We start from the raw sequence: 20104 nt of genomic DNA, 5'->3' as shown, positions 1-20104 counted from the left end.
GGGAGGAACACCCAAGATTTTCTCTGGAGTTCTGAGACCCCTCTAGTCAAGCCTCATTTAGAGTGAAGGGGTCCCAGATGGGTGGCCTCAGACCCCCAGGCTGCATGGTGGTGTTACTGGACACCCACAACTCCAGGCTCTACACCTAATGCCTAAAAGGGCCTCCCATTGGCTCCCCGAGGCTTCCTGGTCAGTGGCCTGGCAGACCATGTCTCCACTTCCCTAGGGGCCACAGCTGAGCACCCATCCATGCACCCTTGCATCCCAGGCCACTTCCTGGCCCCTCTCCCTACCTGGCATCCTTAATTCACTTCAGTGTGGCACTTTCTCTAGGCACCTATTCTATCCCTTTAGTAAGCCCCTGTAAGCAGCCAGACAGAAGGCTGAGCTGAGGCAGCAGTCCTCCCCTGTTCAAACGGTGGTCACTGCACCGTGTGCACTATCCATGGCCTTGCGGATCAAACATGGTCACCGCACCGTGTATACTATCCATGACCTTGCGGATCACACACGGTCACCGCACTGCATGCTCTATCATGGCCTTGCCGATCACACACGGTCACCGCACCATGTGTGCTATCCATGGCCTTGCCGATCACACACGGTCACCGCACCGCATGCACTATCCATGGCCTTGCCGATCACACATGGTCACCGCACCGTGTGCACTCACTATCCACGGCCTTGTGGATCACACACGGTCACCACACCATAAGCACTGTCGATGGTCATGCCAATCACACATGGTCACCGCACCACGTGCACTATCTGTGGCCTTGCCAATCACACACGGTCACCGCACCACGTGCACTATCCATGGACTTGCTGATCATACATGGTCACCGCACCATGTGCACTATCCATGGCCTTGCTGATCATACATGGTCACTGCACCACGTGCACTATCCATGGCCTTGCCGATCACACACGGTCACCGCACCACGTGCACTATCCATGGCCTTGCCGATCACACACGGTCACCGCACCACGTGCACTATCCATGGCCTTGCTGATCACACACGGTCACTGCACCACGTGCACTATCCATGGCCTTGCCGATCACACACGGTCACCCCACCACGTGCACTATCCATGGCCTTGCCGATCACACACGGTCACCGCACCATGTGCACTATCCATGGCCTTGCCGATCATACATGGACACCACACCACGGGCACTATCCACGGCCTTGCTGATCACACATGGTCACCACACCACGGGCACTATCCACGGCCTTGCTGATCACACATGGTCACCGTGCTGTGTGCCCTGTTGACAGCCATGCCGACCACATGTGGTCACTGTACTGTGTGCACTCTCCATGGCCTTGCTGACCACACATGGTCGCTGCACGGCGTACAGTGTCAATAGCCTTGCTCGCCACACACGGTTATTGCACTGTGTGGACTGTGGATGGCCTTGCTAACCACACACGGTGGTTACTGCACTGTGTGTACTGCTGACAGCCTTGCCAACCACACACGGTCACCACACCGCGTGCACTGTGGACGGCCTTGCCCAGCACCTCCTACCCCCACAGACCACCTAGGCTCTCAGAGGCCAGCAAGCTACAGTCCAGACCCGGTTTCTAACAGCCTATGAGCTAAGAATGGTTTTTAAACTTTTAAATGATTGGAGAAAATAGAATATTTCATGATGTGAAAATTACAAGAAATTCAAATTTCAGTATCACGAATAAAGCTTTACTGGAGCCCAGCACGCTCACTCAGTTATGCTGTCCCACAGCTGCTTTGCACTGCATTACCTCTGAGTGGTGGCGATGGTGGCCGTATAGCCTGCAGAGCAGAAAATAATTACCATCTGACACTGGACAGAGTTTGCCAACTACGGCTCTACTAGAGCTTCCCCTGACTCTCTGGTTCCGATAATTTCCATTTAGGAATCTACAAAGAGCTGTTCCTTCCATGTTCAGAACTTGAGGGAATTTGAAAAGGATGGAGTCCATGCCAGCTGCACACGGCATATTGTCCACCCAGAAGCATCACTGTCTTTCTGTGTGCTCCAACCGCTCTCTCTTACCACATCCAATTTGTTTATGGGTCTCTCCCTCTCCATACACTATTAGCTTCTTTAGGTCAGACACCCAGTTGCCTTAATCTCTATCCCCAGTGCATAGCATGGTGTCTGACACAAGGCTGGTAGACAAAAAGTACTGTGGTGTGCCCACTTTCTATTTGTTCCTTTTAAACTACTCTATTTGCCTGGAAGACAACTGAATGACTTTTAAAACCATATATGCAGGCCAGGTACAGTGGCTCACACCTGTGATCCCAGCACTTTGGGAGGCCAAGGCAAGAGGATCACTGGATGCCAGGAGTTCAAGACCAGCCTGGGCGACAATGGTGAGACCCTGTCTCTACAAAAAATAATCTTAAAAACAGGTAAAACCACATATGTGATATTAATACCTTATAATATGCTTTTTCAAACAGGAAATAAAAAAATTGCACCCTATGCCACTGCCACTGCTTTGCATTCAGAGAATAGCAGAGTTATACTATTTGATGGTGGAAGAACTGATCCCCACTTAATGGAGCATGCCTGTAAAGAAAAGGAACGAATATTTCTAAACATACAATTATATCTTAATCCTAAAAACCCTACAGAGAAAAAATGATCTCCATCTTATGACTAGGGAGACTGAGGCTCCGAGAATGGAAGCATTTGCTGGAGGTCACACAGAAGCAGGGTTCTAACACAGGTCTCATCTTTAAGACCTATATGCTTTCTTCGACGGTGTGCTGTCCAGATGGGCATAGCATCTTTCATTGGTTCCCTTAGTGGAAACCATGTCCAGAACCTTGGTGGAATCATACTACCTCTTCTACTAATGGGATTCTTCCAGAGCATGTCTTCCAGCTTTTCTGTGTGACAGAACCCTTTGGTTGTCTGGTGAAGCCTATAAACACCTTCTCAAAAGAAGACACATGCTACTTTATTCAAATGTTCAGTAGCAAGATCTAGGGCTGGGTTTAATAAAAATGTAGTTCTGAGTATTGTGGCAGCAAATAAAAATAGCTGATTTCTGAGGATGAGAACGTCCCAGATGTTCACACTATTGTTCGTTAACTATTCATAGATAAGGGAAAGGCTGTCTTTCGGTTAGAGCTTAGTAAAAAATAAAGATCTTTTATGGGTAGATGTGGTCTGTTAAGTCAGTGTACCAGATATTCAGCGCTCACTGGGAATAAGAAACCTTGTACCTTGAGAGATAAACAAACCGCAGCAAAGGCAGGGGGCTTTTTCCCTATGTACACTTGGGCTGGTGAGTTAACATATTATTAATCTCTGAAGTATTAAGTTTTAGCTGTTAAAGGAAGTGACTCGTAGAACTTACAGAGCCATAGGATTGAAGGTGAAAAATCTTGTGAGTGCACCCCTTGAATTGCACAGATGAGGACATTAGAGCTTAATTAAAACAGGGAAGTGACTTGCCCGAGTCTAATACCAAGGGGGACTAATGTAATTGATAATGTGTTACAAAATGCTGAGATGTCAACAAATTCTGATACAATAAAGAAGTTTGTGGGCCAGGCATGGTGGCTCACACCTGTAATCTCAGCACTTTGGGAGGCCAAGGGCGAGTCGATCACAAGGTCGTGAGTTTGAGACCAGCCTAACATGGTGAAACCCCGTCTCTACTAAAAATACAAAAATTAGCCGGGTGTGGTGGCGTGTGCCTGTAATCCCAGCTGCTCAGGAGCCTGAGGCAAGAGAATCACTTGAACCCGGAAGGCGGAGGTTGCAGTGAGCCGAGATTGCCCCACTGCACTCTAGCCTGGGCGACAGAGTGAGACTCCGTCTCAAAAAAAAAAAAAAAAGTTTGTGTTCCTCTTTCTACACAGACACTTAAATTCTAATTTCTCTATTGTAATGTAATGAACTTAATCAGTACAGTGTATTTTTAGAGTGAATATCCAAGTGGATTTTTTTTAAAGAATAAAGGTCAGAGCTCAGAAACTGATGTTTCTAACGTGACTTAATAACAGATCTTTCTATCCAACTGTTCTGAAATGAAAATCGTTTGTAACTTGGCTAGTGGTTCAAGAATCAACTAATATCAATGAATCTATTTTTCCCTCTGAAAAGGCACATGTTTACAAGAGCCAAACTTCTTCCTCTTTATTTGTAATAACAAAAATAAATCGAAGTCCTGACCTATTTGTAGTATTTTTATTCCTAAAGGAAAAAACAGGAACTTTCATTGTACTTCAACATTAAAGTTATTACCTCAGATATTTTGCCAGCTTAGCACGGCAAAAATCAGTTTCAGACAAAAGAGATCAACTGCTCTCTCTAGGAAATACTTAATTGGGGTGGTGCCTAGGAAATGCCCAGGGGTCCTGTGACAGATCGGTTTTTCCCAGAGGGTTTCTGCAGCATGGGTCCTGGTTGGACGGCAGGCATTCTGCTCTGATTTTTCCTGTTGCCTGGCTAGTGACCCCCTACAGGAAGATAACGGCTAAGCCAGGAGGGCGGAGCAGCCCACTACACATGTCTGGCTGCTCTTATCAACTTATCATATAAGGAAAGGAAAGTGATTGATTCGGATACTGACACTGTAGGATCTGGGGAGTGAGGAACAAAGGACCGTGAAAGCTGCTCTGTAAAAGCTGACACAGCCCTCCCAAGTGAGCAGGACTGTTCTTCCCACTGCAATCTGACAGTTTACTGCATGCCTGGAGAGAACACAGCACTAAAAACCAGGTTTGCTACTGGAAAAAGAGGAAAGAGAAGACTTTCATTGACGGACCCAGCCATGGCAGCGTAGTAGCCCTGCGTTTTAGACGGCAGCAGCTCGGGACTCTGGACGTGTGTGTGCCTTCAAGTTTGCTAAGCTGCTGGCTTATTACTGAAGAAAGAATGTGGCAGATTGTTTTCTTTACTCTGAGCTGTGATCTTGTCTTGGCCGCAGCCTATAACAACTTTCGGAAGAGCATGGACAGCATAGGAAAGAAGCAATATCAGGTCCAGCATGGGTCCTGCAGCTACACTTTCCTCCTGCCAGAGATGGACAACTGCCGCTCTTCCTCCAGCCCCTACGTGTCCAATGCTGTGCAGAGGGACGCGCCGCTCGAATACGATGACTCGGTGCAGAGGCTGCAAGTGCTGGAGAACATCATGGAAAACAACACTCAGTGGCTAATGAAGGTAGGAAAAAAATCCATCTGTCTTTGTGAACAATCCATGCTATTAAGGTCAGCTTGGCAGCAGCTCAGGTTTTAACAACCAAAAAAATAAAAAAATAAAAGAAGGAGGATAAAGAGGATTAGAGCTGGAGAGCGGGTTGCTGGTACCCTCAAATGAAAGATAATTTCTTTTATTCTATCCCAGGGTGTGTGGGTAGTCCCCGGGGTGAAAATAATTATTTGGAAAGAATGCCAGAGTCAATACAGAAAATCTCTAAAGTTAGAAATCTTTATTAACAAGGTGGAGGAAATATACTCCCCTGCACAACTTGTGTGCCGTTCTGTTTGTTTACATCGTTTAAGCTCAGTAACACCCATCACCAGGGAGGCTCTCAGCTGGTTGCAGGCAAGTGAGGGAAGGCTGTGAGCCGCAGCAGCCCGTGAGCCAGGGAGACCGTGACAACCATGCTGATGACCGAGGCATAACGGATGGAGTAAAGTGCTTTACCAATTTCCTGAATTTATTTACTAAAATAGGTTGTGCCTCTTGGTAAACGAGAGGAAATTAAATAAAGCAGACCTTATGTTTCTCAGAATCTCAGGGCCCTACCGCTAAGGGCTTGCCGTCTGTAAACAGGGGCACAGTTCCCAAGCGTCCCTGAGGTATTCAGCACTGCAGCCCCCGTCAGTTCCAGCAACCGGTGCGGAATGCGTCCCCACGTGGGACGGTTATGTTCAAGTCATGCCACGACAGGGCGGTCTGTCTGACAGTTTGTTCTTGGGGTGATTCCACTGTTTCACAGATGATCCCACTGTTTCCTAGACTTTTTATGAAGATGTAACCAAAATAGGATACTGAAAGCTCTGTTTTTCTCTCATAAATAATTTTTTTTCACATGTAAACATGGGAGCTATTTATACAAAATCCAAAACGACCCTGGAATTTTCTTTATATGGACTATATATATTCTAAAAGAAGTTTAAACAAAATGCATAAATTAATCGTTAAGTAGCATGATGATGCCATTACATCACAATGCTTACATGGCAGGGAATGTGATTATCTAAAGCTATGTAAAGTCTTTTAAAAGTTGGTGAGCCTCATTTGACACATGACCCTAGAAAAGCACAATTATTTTCTCACTCTTTCATTTCACCATAAACCTTTTGTTAGGACACCTTATCTGAATCTCAGAACGGATCTTGGAGCCTAATCTGTGCTCCTCATTACCTCCCCTACCTTCAGAGAGGAAACGACTAAGTTATTATTTGAGTCATGAGCTTAAATGAATGAATGTGAATGAATGTTCCCAGCACCACTGGTTACTGTGTCAAGAGGAGTCATTTAAAATAACAAAAACTTACCAAAATGACCTATCAAATGTAGATTTCATGTAACATAAAACTCACTAGCAATGTCTTTTTAAGCTCCTGGCTAAGGGCTCCAGTAAGTTTCCCTCCTTTCCCAGGTCACTGTGGTTTGCTTTTAAACATCTTCTAAAATTCATAGCTGTGTGAATAATTACGCTAAGCTTAAAAAGTATGCAGCAACACAGGTTGAAATATGTGGAAGGCAAACTATATCCTAAATATCTGCTTAACTTGAACTTCCTATTTCTTTGTAAATCGTCATGCTGATGTTTAATGGCTTTCCCACATCCACCGTGGTTACAGAGTCACAGCGAGGCATGAAAGATGCACTGCAGTAAATATTCTAATCTGCCCGACAGGCAGGTCGTCTCCTAGAAGAAATAGCCAGGAAACATAAAAGAATGCTATGCCAAATGCAAGGCTGCTAAATTGTATTTGCTTAATTAAGCTTACATTAGGTATACCTGAAACTCCATAAGCAAAGCTCATATTTCTTTCTTAGGTAAACTACCCCTTCTCTTGGGTCTTTGAGATAGCATTTAAAGACAGAAAAAGACAACGAGTTCTATGTTAGGCGACCAAAATTTCTTCCTTTCCAGGTTCACTTAGTCAATATTTGAACAGCAGTAGCACAATGCTATTTCAAAAGTCTGTCTTCAGCTGTCTAGCTAAATATTGTTTCACCAAGAATGACTTAATGTTTATCTTTTCACGGGCTCCACACCTGTTCTCCCAGCCTATCTCAGCGATGTGCACCTGAGAAAGGCAATTTGCACTCTCGCTCGGTTTACGGCTTCTGGCTTGGGAATGAAAAGAAAAAAGCAAAGATGAAACCCACTTAAAGTGATTAAATGTAACCTCACTGTTTGTTTTTCTCCTGTGTTTTGTCACCTGTGATAATAAACACTGATTTTCTCATGAGGAAGAAAATAATATAAAATGGAATGATAGATAAGCCACACAGTTAAAGGGTTATCATTATAACCTAACACCCACTGATTTAATTAGCACAGAAAGCAGCAGCACAATTCTGGGTTTTTCATGGTGTTACATATTTTCTTTTGAGCTATTTTTTTGAAAAAAAATGTTTCCATATCTCCTTTCTCTCCTGGATCAGCACTAAAAATGAAAGATTCAAAAACAACCCACTACAAAATCCGTACACTTTTAGGAAATTAAAACACTTGTCAGGAAGGAAATTAAGACCAAGTTTCTGGTTCATTTTAGGGCAAATAAATAGTAGTTCAACCTCTGAGTGGTCAGCATAGCCCAGGGAGCTTAGACTAAGAAAGCAGGTTTCACATCATCAAAAGGTCCCACGCTGCCCCTTTAATCTGTCCGGCAAAGGAAGTGTCAGGCTTCTGAATGAACTCAGAGGAATATGAATGGAACAATACAGGACAGCTTACTCACTGTGTAGTAGTTAAACAAGGATAAGATAAACTCATGATCGCTAGCACACGAAACACACTGCAGTGGACCAAACACTACTCATGCTACGTCTCTCTTGCTAATCCTGCAACTAGTCTGAACCTCTGCCCTGGTGATATTAAACACACTTTATAAAAACTCACAAATAATTTAGCAAAACGGATTGTATTTTGCTAGGAGACCACAGGAATTTTTTTTTCTGATAAGAGGAAATATGGAAAGGAAAGAACTATTTCACACTGATGAGTGCCTCATACCTATAAACAGCTGCAGTCTATGAACATGTTAAAACAGAATGATTTGAAAAATAAAGTTGATGCCTACTACAGAGGCAAACATTTCCTCTGCCATCGTTTTTTGTTTTTTAAACAACACAAGAACAGGCTGGAAACTGTAAATGCGAATTGCAATCCTTTTCTTTCTTTAAAAGTAATAATAGTGTATCTTTTTAGTAAGATATGAGAGCTACTACTCATGAATCAATGCATAGGAAACCATGCAGTTACGCTCTTCAAACATAGCTGCTGTCACTGGGAGAAACGGATGGTGAGAGGCTCGCAGAGGAACCCAGCCCGCTAGCCCCACCCTGCCCTTGCTAGGGACTGTGTGTGTGTGTGTGTGTGTGTGTGTGTGTGTGTGTGTGTGTGTGTTGTGTGTGGCTACAAAACACTCAATAGCTGTATATTAAAACAACAACAATAAAACCCAGGGCTTGGTTCATTAGAGGAAAGAAAAAAATCCCATCCCATTCACAGCCACTGGTCTCCTGTGGTCCTCCTGTGGAGGACAAGAACCATTACTGTATCTGCTGGCTACATCCTGAGTGGTGAAATATAATTGTGCTCAGTGTTAGTATTACTATATAGTAAGGAATGCAGTAAGGAATGTAGAAGAGACAGTTTCACTATGGTAGGGGAACTGCAACATATTTAATTTTGGAAAATACAAATATAGTTTACTAAATCTCTTATGCAATATGTGTATGTATAGTATGATACGTGCCTATACAGTATATAAAATATAATACATGTTTACTCTATATGGATTATATATTATACATATATCATATGTTTTCTATGGTCAAGTAGTCTTTGTTTACTAAATGGGGTTGTCTGACATACTGGATTAACTATTTAGATATCATACTATGGGGAGATGATTATTTGCTTGTAGAGTTTAGAACTAGGAAATGGATTTCCATAACCTTACCTTCTATTGAGACACTAGATAATCCATATAGTCTAAATACTGAACTCTGAAAATCTTCTGATTTTAATCAATGTGGCTCTTTACAGTTGTCAAACAGGTTGTAATCCACAAGTTTATCTGTAAGCCAGTTACCGTAGATGAAACTTGAGAAGGATAATGGTCTTACCAGTGGTGATCAGATGCTCAGGATGGTCCGTGGTGCTTATTTTAATCCACAAAATAATTGAAATTTTGTACATTTAAAATTGAAAAACAAGAGTTCAAATCAACTCTACCGTCATGGGAGTAATTTAAAAAATAAAACAAAAATGTTATGAAAGTAAGATATGGGCAAGGTAAAAAAATATGTCAGGCTATTAAAATGGTGGAAATAGGAAGTAGATTCTCTTTCCCCAGTCTTCCATCCCTTTCTTGGAGATTAGCACTCAGAGATTTTTTACCAGCCCTTTATTTAAAATGCCAAATTTAATATCAAATGTACAGCGTTCCTTCTTTTTAAAACACGTACAGTGGCATTATAGCATAATCAGGATCTTTCCTGGCCCACAAATGACATGACAAGAGGTTGGAAGGAAGACTGTACTTAGGAACAAAGAGCAAAATTTGAAAGACTGAGGTAACTAAAGGTGCGTGTGGGGGCAGGGGCAGGAGAGACAGAGACACCACCTGTGAGGGAGTCAGTCAAGATGAGGAAGAGGGGGAGGACGTGGCACAACTGTTTTGATGGGGAAGAAAGGAGGTGGTTTATATCTTTCCATATCTGGCCACAAAATGACAGCAGGGCCTGTTCAGCTTTGTGGATTTCCTGAGTTGAGATCTAGAGGATGCATACAATGAATCATGAACACGGACAGACTGTTTTCCAATTAGCTGTTCACAATTTCCAGGATGTTTACGGTACTTAATGGCAAGTCAGCAGGCAAACCATTCTATCTCTCCCTGTATATATGTATATGTGTGTGTGTGTGTGTATGTGTGTACACACACATATATATCATATTAAATATATAAAATATATATTTGTTCTATAGGATAGCCCTGTAAGATTGGCTTCATTTGGCAACTGATACAGTTGACTCTAATTAAACAGGGCCCATCTAGACAGCCAACACCTATTCTCTTTTCACTACATCCTCCTTTGGCTTGAAGGAACCTAACAATGAGAATTTTCTCCTAAATTATTCTAGAATTATTCTGATATAAAGACAGCCACTGAACTTTGCAGCCACACCAGTCATCACGAAGGTAGCAATCGCAACAGGGTGGCTCTGAGTCACCTTAAAGCACTTTCCACACCTCACCTCATTTTGCCCCGAGAATATCTCTAGTACACAAGTATGGTAAGTATGGTGGATGCAAGCCTGTATATTTTTTTAAGTCCCTTATAAACACGGGGCATGCTAACACCAGTACCCTCTGCAGTTTAGTAGCCTTGTATGGATTGCCCAGCGGTAAAGCAAACACGGGAAAGCACGCATATCCTCTGACAAAAGCAGAATTTTCCGTGGGGCTGGGAAGACTGCAGAAGACTGCTGAGAGGAGTGTGAATGAATATGAATTTGGGCAGAAGTGCGTTATTTCTCAGTTCATTAGCGTAAGTGAGTGAACACCACATGACCCCGCCCACCCCTCCTAGGTGGGGTTTCCAGTTCGGGGCAGGAGCCGTGAAAGTTGATTTATTTGTTCAAAAAATATTTATTGAGGGCCTTCACACGTCCAGGCAGTGTTGGTTCTAGGTGCCTAGAAGTCAGAGGGGGAAGAAAATGCCTAAAGCCAGGCACAGTGCCTCAGACCTGTAATCCTAGAGCTTTGAGAGGCCAAGATGGGAAGACACTTTGAGGCCAGGAATTCAAGACCAGCCTGGTCAACAGAGTGAGACCCCATCTCTACAATGGCACGCAGCTGTGGTCCCAGCTACTTGGGAGGCTGAGGTGGGAGGATTGCCTGAGCCCAGGAGGTCAAGGCTGCAGTGAACTATGATGGTGCCATTGCGCTCCAGCCTGGGCAACAAAGTGAGACCCTAAAAAATAAAAATAAATAAAAAAAGACAATTCCCAAGAGTCTTGCCCCAGGGGGACACTATGCTTTGGTCAGAACGTGTAGTGTAGCAGCAGCTGGTATGTGCTGCACAGAAGGGTGAATGAATGAAATGAGAAATTAAACACAGCACAAAGGGAGTCAGGCGTGTGAGGGACTGTGGGGTGGGGATGATGTTAAGTCCTTGGTCACTACACGGAAACCCTTTTATAAAAGGAAAATCAATTAGAACTATTTCTGAATGGTTGCTATTCCTATTACCCAAGTAATATATAGATATTGCAAAAAATGGAGAATATACAAAGAATGACAAAAAGTAAATATCAGGTATAATTAGATGATTCTGAAATAAACATTCTTAATATTTAATGCCTATATGTATGTAAACACTGTATATGCTGTAGTACTCATTATATAGTACATATTTTAAATTACCTCTTTAATAATTTGTTTTTATTAAAAATAAAAACAAAAGTGAGCCTGAGAAGTTAAGTCACTGGTTGACACCCTTGGTTAGTCTTGGCAGCAATTCTCGCCCACTGGGACATCGATCTTGAGACGAGTGCACGGCACTCCTAGGCCAGCATCAGGCCTGAAATACCAAGTCCCCACAGCAGACTTGACAGATTCCGACTGCTGAGAGCACAGCTTTGTTCTCACCTCTAGACAGGTGAGATGCCAGCCCTTCTATGTGAGGATGGTGCTGAAGCTGCTAAGAAAACAAGCAAAAACAAGCAACTGGGAACATCCTGTTTGTAAAGAAACGATAAGAAATTCCACCTTGTAATAGAATTGGTACAATTGGTATAATTGGTACAACTATTTAATAATTCAGAAGACTAAAAACAAATTTATGTGGCTGGGTGCAGTGGCTCATGCCTGTAATCCCAGCGCTTTCAGAGGCCGAAGCGGGTGGGTCGCTTGAGCTCAGGAGTTCAAAATCAGCCTGGCCAACACGATGAAACCCCGTCTCAACCAAAAAATACAAAAATCACCCAGGCGTGGTGGTACATGCCTGTAGTCTCAGCTACTCAGGAGGATGAGGTGGGTGGATCATTTGAACCCAGGAGGCACAGGCTGCAGTGAGCCAGGATGGCACCATTGTACTCCAGCCTGGGCAACACAGTGAGATCCTGTCTCCAAAAAAAAAAAAAAAAAAAAAGGACAAACCACCCCCCCAAAAACAAATTATGTTATAACCAAGAGGAAGTATACATGGGATATTCTTACAAACCATACATCTAGTTACAGCTCTGTTCTGGAAGTTGACAGGGGGAAATGCTGGATTTCACAGGACACCACTTGAAAGGCAGGACGACGAAATTCAGTCTCAGGGAAGTTCCATGTGGCCTTCCCTTCCCACTATTAGAGTTTGAAAATGGTTTGAGTGTTATTGTCCATCTAACATTCTACAGATTGGATCACCAAAAATGGCCTGGCACTTGCATTATGTTACTGCTTAAAAAGAAAATGATGTGAAGTGGAATGATTTGATGTAAATAAAAACAGTAAAAAAAATCATGGGTAGTGGTTTAGAATAACAGTTTGAACCATTTGTTGGAATTAAAATGACTGTTTTACGTGTGGTTTAAAAAAAGGGGAAGGAACTCTGCCTACCACTGCCTGGACTCTAGGTCAGGTGTGCCATCCGACTATCTTTAATATTTTAATTAGATATTTCTCCATGAAATCACCTTTCTTTTCTGTCCTAATCCTTCCTTGCACCAGTTGACAAAAGATGTGAAACCTATTAAAAAACTCCTGAGAACTGGACTTAATCCTTTTACCAGAGCCCCTCCTGCAACCAGCTAAAACCTTTCTCTTTGCAATGCATCTAGAACCTGAATGAAACCTGTGGACTCTCCCGCTCCCTCCGAGGGCTCCTCTGATTGTAATTACTTTCTCCAAAATCAGACTGGTTCTCCCTCTGAGCAACTTTCCACATGTCTGTGAATTATTTTTGGAATCTTTACATTAACCTGACAACTTACCACCGCAAAATATTCAGTTGATATTTAATATTTTACTATTTTAAAAACCAACAACCAAATTAAAAATATACATTAAAAATTATTACCTGTCATGTAAAAATATGTAATTTTATAATTTTTTATGGACAATGGAGCTTTTTAAAGAGATGAGATACTAAGATATAGAAGTCTTGGGAAATGGATTATTTTATCATGCTGACGATGTCTCATAGAGAAGGAATCATTTCCTGTGGGCTGATAAATTATAATCATAATTGGCTTTTGGGGGTGAGAACGTGAACAAAGTCTTAAAAGGAAGCAAGCAGCCAGCCTTTCCATTTTTTTTTTCTCTCTTTTTAAAATCCAGATCTTGTAGGGTCTATTTCTCAATTTTGTCACATTTAGTCCAGACCACCTGGGCATTTGTCACACTCACTCCCATGTTAACACTCTTCATGACTTGAGGTGGGCCATCCAGGTGGTTTAATCTGGTGATAAGACTACTCTTAGTCTAATATGGGTCTTATCACAAGGCTACTAGACACCACCCATATCTCCCTGTCTGAAGTACTCAGTATTTCAGGAAATACATTAGCACCTTCATTATGACTGTTCCGGCAAATTTCAGGGATGAAGGTTAAACCTGAGTTGTGGGCTCGTCTCTGTATATCACTAACAGTATCCAACTGGAAATGCTACACACAGAATATTTCTATTTTGTCTGCCCAAACCATATCTTGGTAGTTATATTCAACAGCAAAAGGCGAAAATACGCCATGAAGTTGTCTTACATGTAAATCCACAGCCAGCGCCATCCTCAGTGGCTGAATCAGTGGGACTTTATAAGGACCGTCTGACATTCGCTTTTCTGTTCAAGAAGTCCCAAAAGGGAATGGGGAAACTGCCATTTCCCCTCTGCCTGAGGGACCTCGTAGGCCCCAAGACCACCAACCAGAAGGAAAAAGGGAGAGGTAAAAAAAAAAAAAAATTTTGAGACCATTTCAGGGATTTTGTTTCTGGCCCCAGCCAGCCTCAGGAATTTAGCCAAACTACGGCAAAGGGATATGTTCGTGTTCTCCCGTTGTTTGAATAAAGGCATTCTATACTAAAATAAGAGGTATCTTGGACATGATCAGACTCAAGAAAATCTAATCTTTAAAAAAATGTTGACGTGTGAAGCCGACGCAATTACCATTAGACCAGCATGCCTCTGAAGTTATTCTCCTGGGGTGCTAGTGTACTTTTAACTATGTAACCATCAGAAGACCTTAGTGAGGGCCGGCTAGGTTTACTGGAGCAATCTGAAAGTATACAATAACATTTTGTCATTGTTGCTTTACTTGTTCCTTTTCATATGTAGTAAATGATTTTTTAAAAGACTATGTTTTTTAGAGCAGTTTTAGGTTCACAGCCACATGGAGAGAAAAGTGCAGAGTTCCCATATCCCCCCTCCGTGGCACACACACAGCCACCTCCCCTACGATCAACATCCTGCACCAGAGTGGTGCACTGGTTACAACTGATGAATCCACATTGACCCATCATTATCACCCAGAGCCCGCAGTTGACATCTGGTGCTGTACATTCTGTGGGTTTGGACAAATGTATGAAGCCATGGATCCACCATCGTAGCATCACACAGAGCAGCTTCACTGCCCTAAGAATCCTCTGTGCTCTACCTGCACAGCCCTTCTTCCCTTTAACCCCTGGCAACCCCTGATCCTTTAACTATCTTCAGTTTTCCCTTTTCCAGAATGTCATAGAGTTGGAATCATAAAATACATAGCCTTTTCAGACTGGCTTCTTTCACTTAATGAGTGAGTTAAAAAAAAAAGAAAAGCAGGAATAACTGTAAAACAATTGTTTAGTGATCTCTTGACTTAATTAACTGGCCAAAACAATCACTGTGTATCTTCAGAAACGGTACCAGTTTTCTTACCTACATCAGTGAACTTGTAGGGTTATTATGTGTTTCAAATAAGACGATGGCTAGCAAAGGGTGTTGGAAACTGTAAGATGCTACACAATTGCAGAAACTGTAATTATAATGAATTTTAATAGGAACACCAGAAAGACACTTATCAAGATCTATACTATATCTCACATTCGTTAAAGGTTATAATTCCAGTCACCCTAATCGGGTTAAATGATCTAACTTCTATACCTCAGAGTTATATACCTCAAAGCACATGTTTACTCTGAAAGATAATGAATTCCTTTTCGACACTGAAAAGGACCATCATAAGTGTGTGTGTAAAATGTCTGTATTCTGCATATTGCATGAATGCCTCTGTGGAAACTGCTCCAGTACTGTCATTGGGCAACACACTGCTGTGACTGCGTGAATATGGCCACATTCCATCATCATATGTAATTTCATCCCTTCAGGTTCAGTGTGAGTCGTAAGCAATGCTGCTTCTGCATGTTGTTTCTATGGCAGAAGAAGGCAGGAACTAAATGAGTATTACAAGATAGCCCCAAACTACCTTCTAAGCAGACATTTTGGGGTTAAGCAGTCAAGCCACATATCTTAGTAGAAAAGATTCAAAATTTCTTAGAGGTACCATTTCCTCTGATTTTCTTTGGGTTCCTGACAGCATTTTCTCTGCCATAATTTCTGGAATCAACAGATGATATCAATTCTTGGTCATCTACCGGATAATTATAAACATTAGTCTGAAGATAGCTGAAGTATTAGAGTTTTATTAGACTGCGTAGTCTTTGGAATCTCAAAAAATTATTACATACAGATGTAGCTTAAAAATTCCCTAAACAAACTGGTCTTAGTGGGAAATGTTGGTGTAAAAATTCTGCTCAAGAAAGTACGTTATTGTATTTTGCTGAAAAACAGAAAACCATCAAATTCCAACCACAAGCTAATTACCTATGCTTAACATTTGGGGGTATATGAAATTCCTTATTATTTTTAACTATTAAGGAATAGGTTCTTAAATTGCCTTAAACTTTTCCAACTTTAATATAAAAAATTGTTAATGACAGGAATTCCTGACCTGAATCATTTTTAACTTAAGTGCACCAGTGACATGTTCTTAACAGTGTTGATGACTGGGACAAAAATGTTATGAATTAAAAAAATTAAGACTAATCAGAACACCAGCCCCTCAAATAACAACTGGTGATTTTGTGATGTGAAATTGTGCATATTTTCAAGTACAGCATGGCTCCCTTCTGGGTAATAACAAACACATAAATCCATGCATGTTTTTTCCTTTAATTGGACAACTTTTAATACATATAATTTGTTTACAGTTACATAATTGGCCTGTCCCGTGCCATGAAGGCGTTGCAGCTGCCATGCATAGAATTAATTGATGGCACACCATTCTTCCTTTCCCCTTCTTCACCCCTAAATACCGCTACGACTAAAATAAACAGTCTCTGCATGAGAAAGAAGAAAAAAAAATCACGAATAAGCAGCCCTCTCAGCTTAACTAGGACCCTTTCTCTATCCAGCTCAAATTTAAGTGATTTAAAATCCTAAGTCAGCATCAGCAGAGATGGTCAGCTTCGAGTCAGGGGCCCAGGAGCCGTGGAAGGTAAGCACCCAAGGAAATCCCTTACCTAGCACACTTGCCCCTTCTCAAAACAAGGGCCTTGGAGCGCCTTCACTTGTTGGTTTCAAAAGTCTACAGGGTTCTTGTAGAAAGGACACTGTTTATTAGGACAGCAGTCAGAGAAGGTCAAAACAGAGAGAGGCACTCCTTCCCCTTGGGCTCCTTGGGCTGTAATTGTGAAACGACAGTGGTGACCACGCTGCTGACCATCACTGTGGTGGCAGCTGGTATTTATAAGGTGCACGCCATGTGGTTACATCGTCTCACTCAATTTCACAACAGCTTGTCCTATATGGATGGGTAAGAAACTCCAGCTCTGAGAGGTATCAGAACGTACACAGGCCGCAAAACTCTGATAAAATTTCTTCCTTTCAGAGCCTCTTACAATAAAACAGATTTTAAAAAGATTTCAATATAAAATCCACACCCCCTCGTGTGTGGGTCAGGAGGGCCAACAGACTTCACCACCAACGCCCGCCACCCTACACAGCCCACAGCTGTCACACCAGAAGCACACCCCTCACCCCGAGTGGGAACAAATGTGGAAAATCTGGGAAATGGTGAGCAGACCAGTTTTGGCACATACCCTTGTTTCCGCTTCACCCCAGAGGGGAGGTGAGGACGCGCTGGATGCTGAGTGGTTGGCTTGGTGCCAGGGCAACAAGCGGCTGTAGAGACGGGGTCACCGCACGTGTCTGGGTGCAGCCCTACAGTCGGGGGTGTGTAACCACCCCACGCCACACTGCCTCACTCCCAGGACCCACACACATAGGGAGAGGCAGATCCCCCGGGGATTCAACCTCCACATGGCTGCTGCCTGAGCTGGGCATCAGTGACGCCGCCACCCTTCGCAGCCACCTAGCGGTAGCCAGTGAGTAACATCTGGAGATGGAGCCGACGCCAGGCGAGGGTTTCCAGATTGTGGGGGGAAGGGATTCATGAGGAGGCACGATAGTTGGTATAAAATTGAAATGTAATTCTTTTGAAGACAGCGTTGTAGAAATAAAGGGTGGGCAAAATCAGTGCTGACAGCAGGCACATCTTCCATTCACAGCATGTCCCCCGTCCCCGAGTGATCACCTGGGCAAAGCCAACCCCAACCTTTTCATGGATCTAGCTGCTGGCATGGCTATAGCTAGCTCAGACTCGAGCCCTGCTGTCTCTGTTTCAGGGAATCTAGCTTTTTCTTTTCTTTTCTTTTTTTAGATATAACTTACATAGAATAAAATTCACAAATCTTGAGTGTACAACTTGGTAAATTTTTGTATCTGTGCGCACCTGTGCAATGACCACCCAGCTCAAGATATAGAGGACTTCCTGCCCTGCACGTGGCTCCCTCACGCCCCTCCTCATCCATATCTGTGCGCACCTGTGTAATGACCGCCCAGCTCGATACGGAAGGCTTCTCCCCCTGCAGGCAGCTCCCTCACGCCCCTCTTTGTCTGTATCTGTGCGCACCTGTGTAACGACCGCCCAGCTCAAGATACAGAAGGCTTCCCGCCCTGCAGGCGGCTCCCTCACGCCCCTCCTCATCCATATATGTGCGCACCTGTGTAACGACCGCCCAGCTCAAGATACAGAAGGCTTCCCGCCCTGCACGCGGCTCCCTCACGCCCCTCCTCATCCATATATGTGCGCACCTGTGTAATGACTGCCCAGCTCAAGATACAGAAGGCTTCCCACCCTGCACGTGGCTTCCTCAGGCCCCTCCTCCTCAATATCCCCCTCTTCTCAACGCCAATCCTGACTCTGCTCTGTCACCCACCATGGGTTAATTTTGCTAGGTTTTGAATGTCATATAATTGGAACAATCAGTACATACTCCTTTTTGGTCTCTTTTATTATTTCTGTGATGGATCCATGCTGTTGTGCATGTTAAAGTTTGTTCTTTTCCATCACTGTGCAGTGTTTCGCTGTATAACACAATTTACATACCCATGGTACTGCTGTAGATTGACATTTGTGTTCTTTTATGGAAGTCAACACTTCAACACTTAACTGTACAAACCCATGTATCATTTTTCTTGTACTACTATCTCTGAAATCTGTGGAGTTGGACTGACTTAAAGCTGTTTTGACTGAGTTCCAAGACTGACCTGCCTTCTAATGAAATCCACTCTTCAGAAAATACGTTGAGTGGTCTTGGTGTTTATTCCATGGTGCCCAGAACCAACTTTTGAGGAATAGATTGATTCATTAAGTACTGGTTAAACATAATTTCCCCCAGGTTATAATCAGAGGTTAACAAGGAGGTAGTGAAATACAACAGACAGCTAAAAAGTGATGAAACTTTATCAACAGCCAATGGAAAAGAGGGTGGGAATCAAAGGAAGGACCCAAGTGCCTATCTATTGCTCACTCTGGTCTTTCAAATCTTCCCTCCCTCCCTGATAGCACCTTCTTTTTTTCCAGCATCATCAGAGAGAGATGCTTGTTATACACAATAATTTTGCCAATGAGAGCTTGCTTCTGTGAGCATGAGGACTTTTCTTCCTTTTTTCAAATCTTTCGAAATTGCATTAAGCTTCACCTTCTATGACTTATGGCCATCATTATAAAAATCCATCAGGTGTACTTTCTGTACCTTGGCTCATCAGCCTGCCTTGCAAGTTTGGCTGGTCTGATCTTTCCTCTTGAGTGCTTGCTGGGACCACTGAAATGCAAGTAAGCTGCAATGAAAAACCCAGCATTTTCCTCGAGCTGGGCAGAGGAGAGCTAGCGACCACTGGGGATAATGATTAAGATGAGGATCAAAATCCTAATTCTGAGTTTAACACTGCCATTTTCGGGAAATTTCCTAGGCTAGCATGGACTTGCCCATGAAAGGCATCTAAGTGGCAGGGGACCAACAGCTGGGAAGTGAGGCACGAGTAGAGTACTGTCAGGTCTACACACACCACCTGAAAATGCCAGGGTGCAGGAAAGGCATTTTGGACAAAGCCTTCACGTAGGTTCTAACTTTGGCCTTCTAAAGTCAAAGTGTGCCTCAAGCCACTCCAGGAGAGGGCCAAGATTCCAGTGGAACCAACTACTCATAATTTGAATCCCAAAGAGCAGCCAAAACTCCAATGTAGGTTCTTCCGCTAGGGGGGATTCAATAAAGACGCTAAACCACAAAGTTTAAGCTGGCACTTGGACCACTTCAATTTGAAACTAAATTTCTATTACTGAGGGAAGCTTTCAAGAATTCACTGCCACTGATAAAATTAAACTGGCTCGTAGGAGTCATAACCCAAACTAGAGAAGTAACCACAGTGAGTTTTGGTTAAAAAAAAAAAAAAAAATGGGGGTAAGATGACTCACTGAAACAAACAAACAAACCTAACAATAGGAAAACCTCTGCCACGGCTCCCTTCTTCC

The 20104-nt window shown here is 43.0% G+C and overlaps 2 protein-coding genes across 9 annotated transcripts in view; one reads left to right on the top strand and one right to left on the bottom strand.

The window, feature by feature from the left end:
- The window catches only part of MCPH1 (microcephalin 1), a 239172-nt gene that overhangs the window by 75556 nt on the left and 143512 nt on the right, over positions 1 to 20104 (bottom strand). The gene's annotated exons all lie outside the window — the stretch shown is intronic.
- The window catches only part of ANGPT2 (angiopoietin 2), a 62352-nt gene continuing 46625 nt past the window's right edge, over positions 4378 to 20104 (top strand). For 2 of the 4 annotated variants that reach the window (XM_055349787.2, XM_004046584.5), the window contains exon 1: positions 4378 to 5173. In XM_055349787.2, coding sequence (XP_055205762.1) covers positions 4886 to 5173 — 288 coding nt within the window. In that variant the 5' untranslated portion in view covers positions 4378 to 4885. The remainder of the gene's footprint in view (positions 5174 to 20104) is intronic. The other 2 variants (XM_004046583.5, XM_019032550.4) reach the window with 1 other exon arrangement.

Source organism: Gorilla gorilla, chromosome 7, assembly GCF_029281585.2.
Source record: "Gorilla gorilla gorilla isolate KB3781 chromosome 7, NHGRI_mGorGor1-v2.1_pri, whole genome shotgun sequence".
Lineage (NCBI taxonomy): Eukaryota > Metazoa > Chordata > Mammalia > Primates > Hominidae > Gorilla > Gorilla gorilla.
The sequence above is the reverse complement of the archived record's forward strand: the minus strand, read 5'-3'. Positions and strand labels throughout refer to the sequence as shown.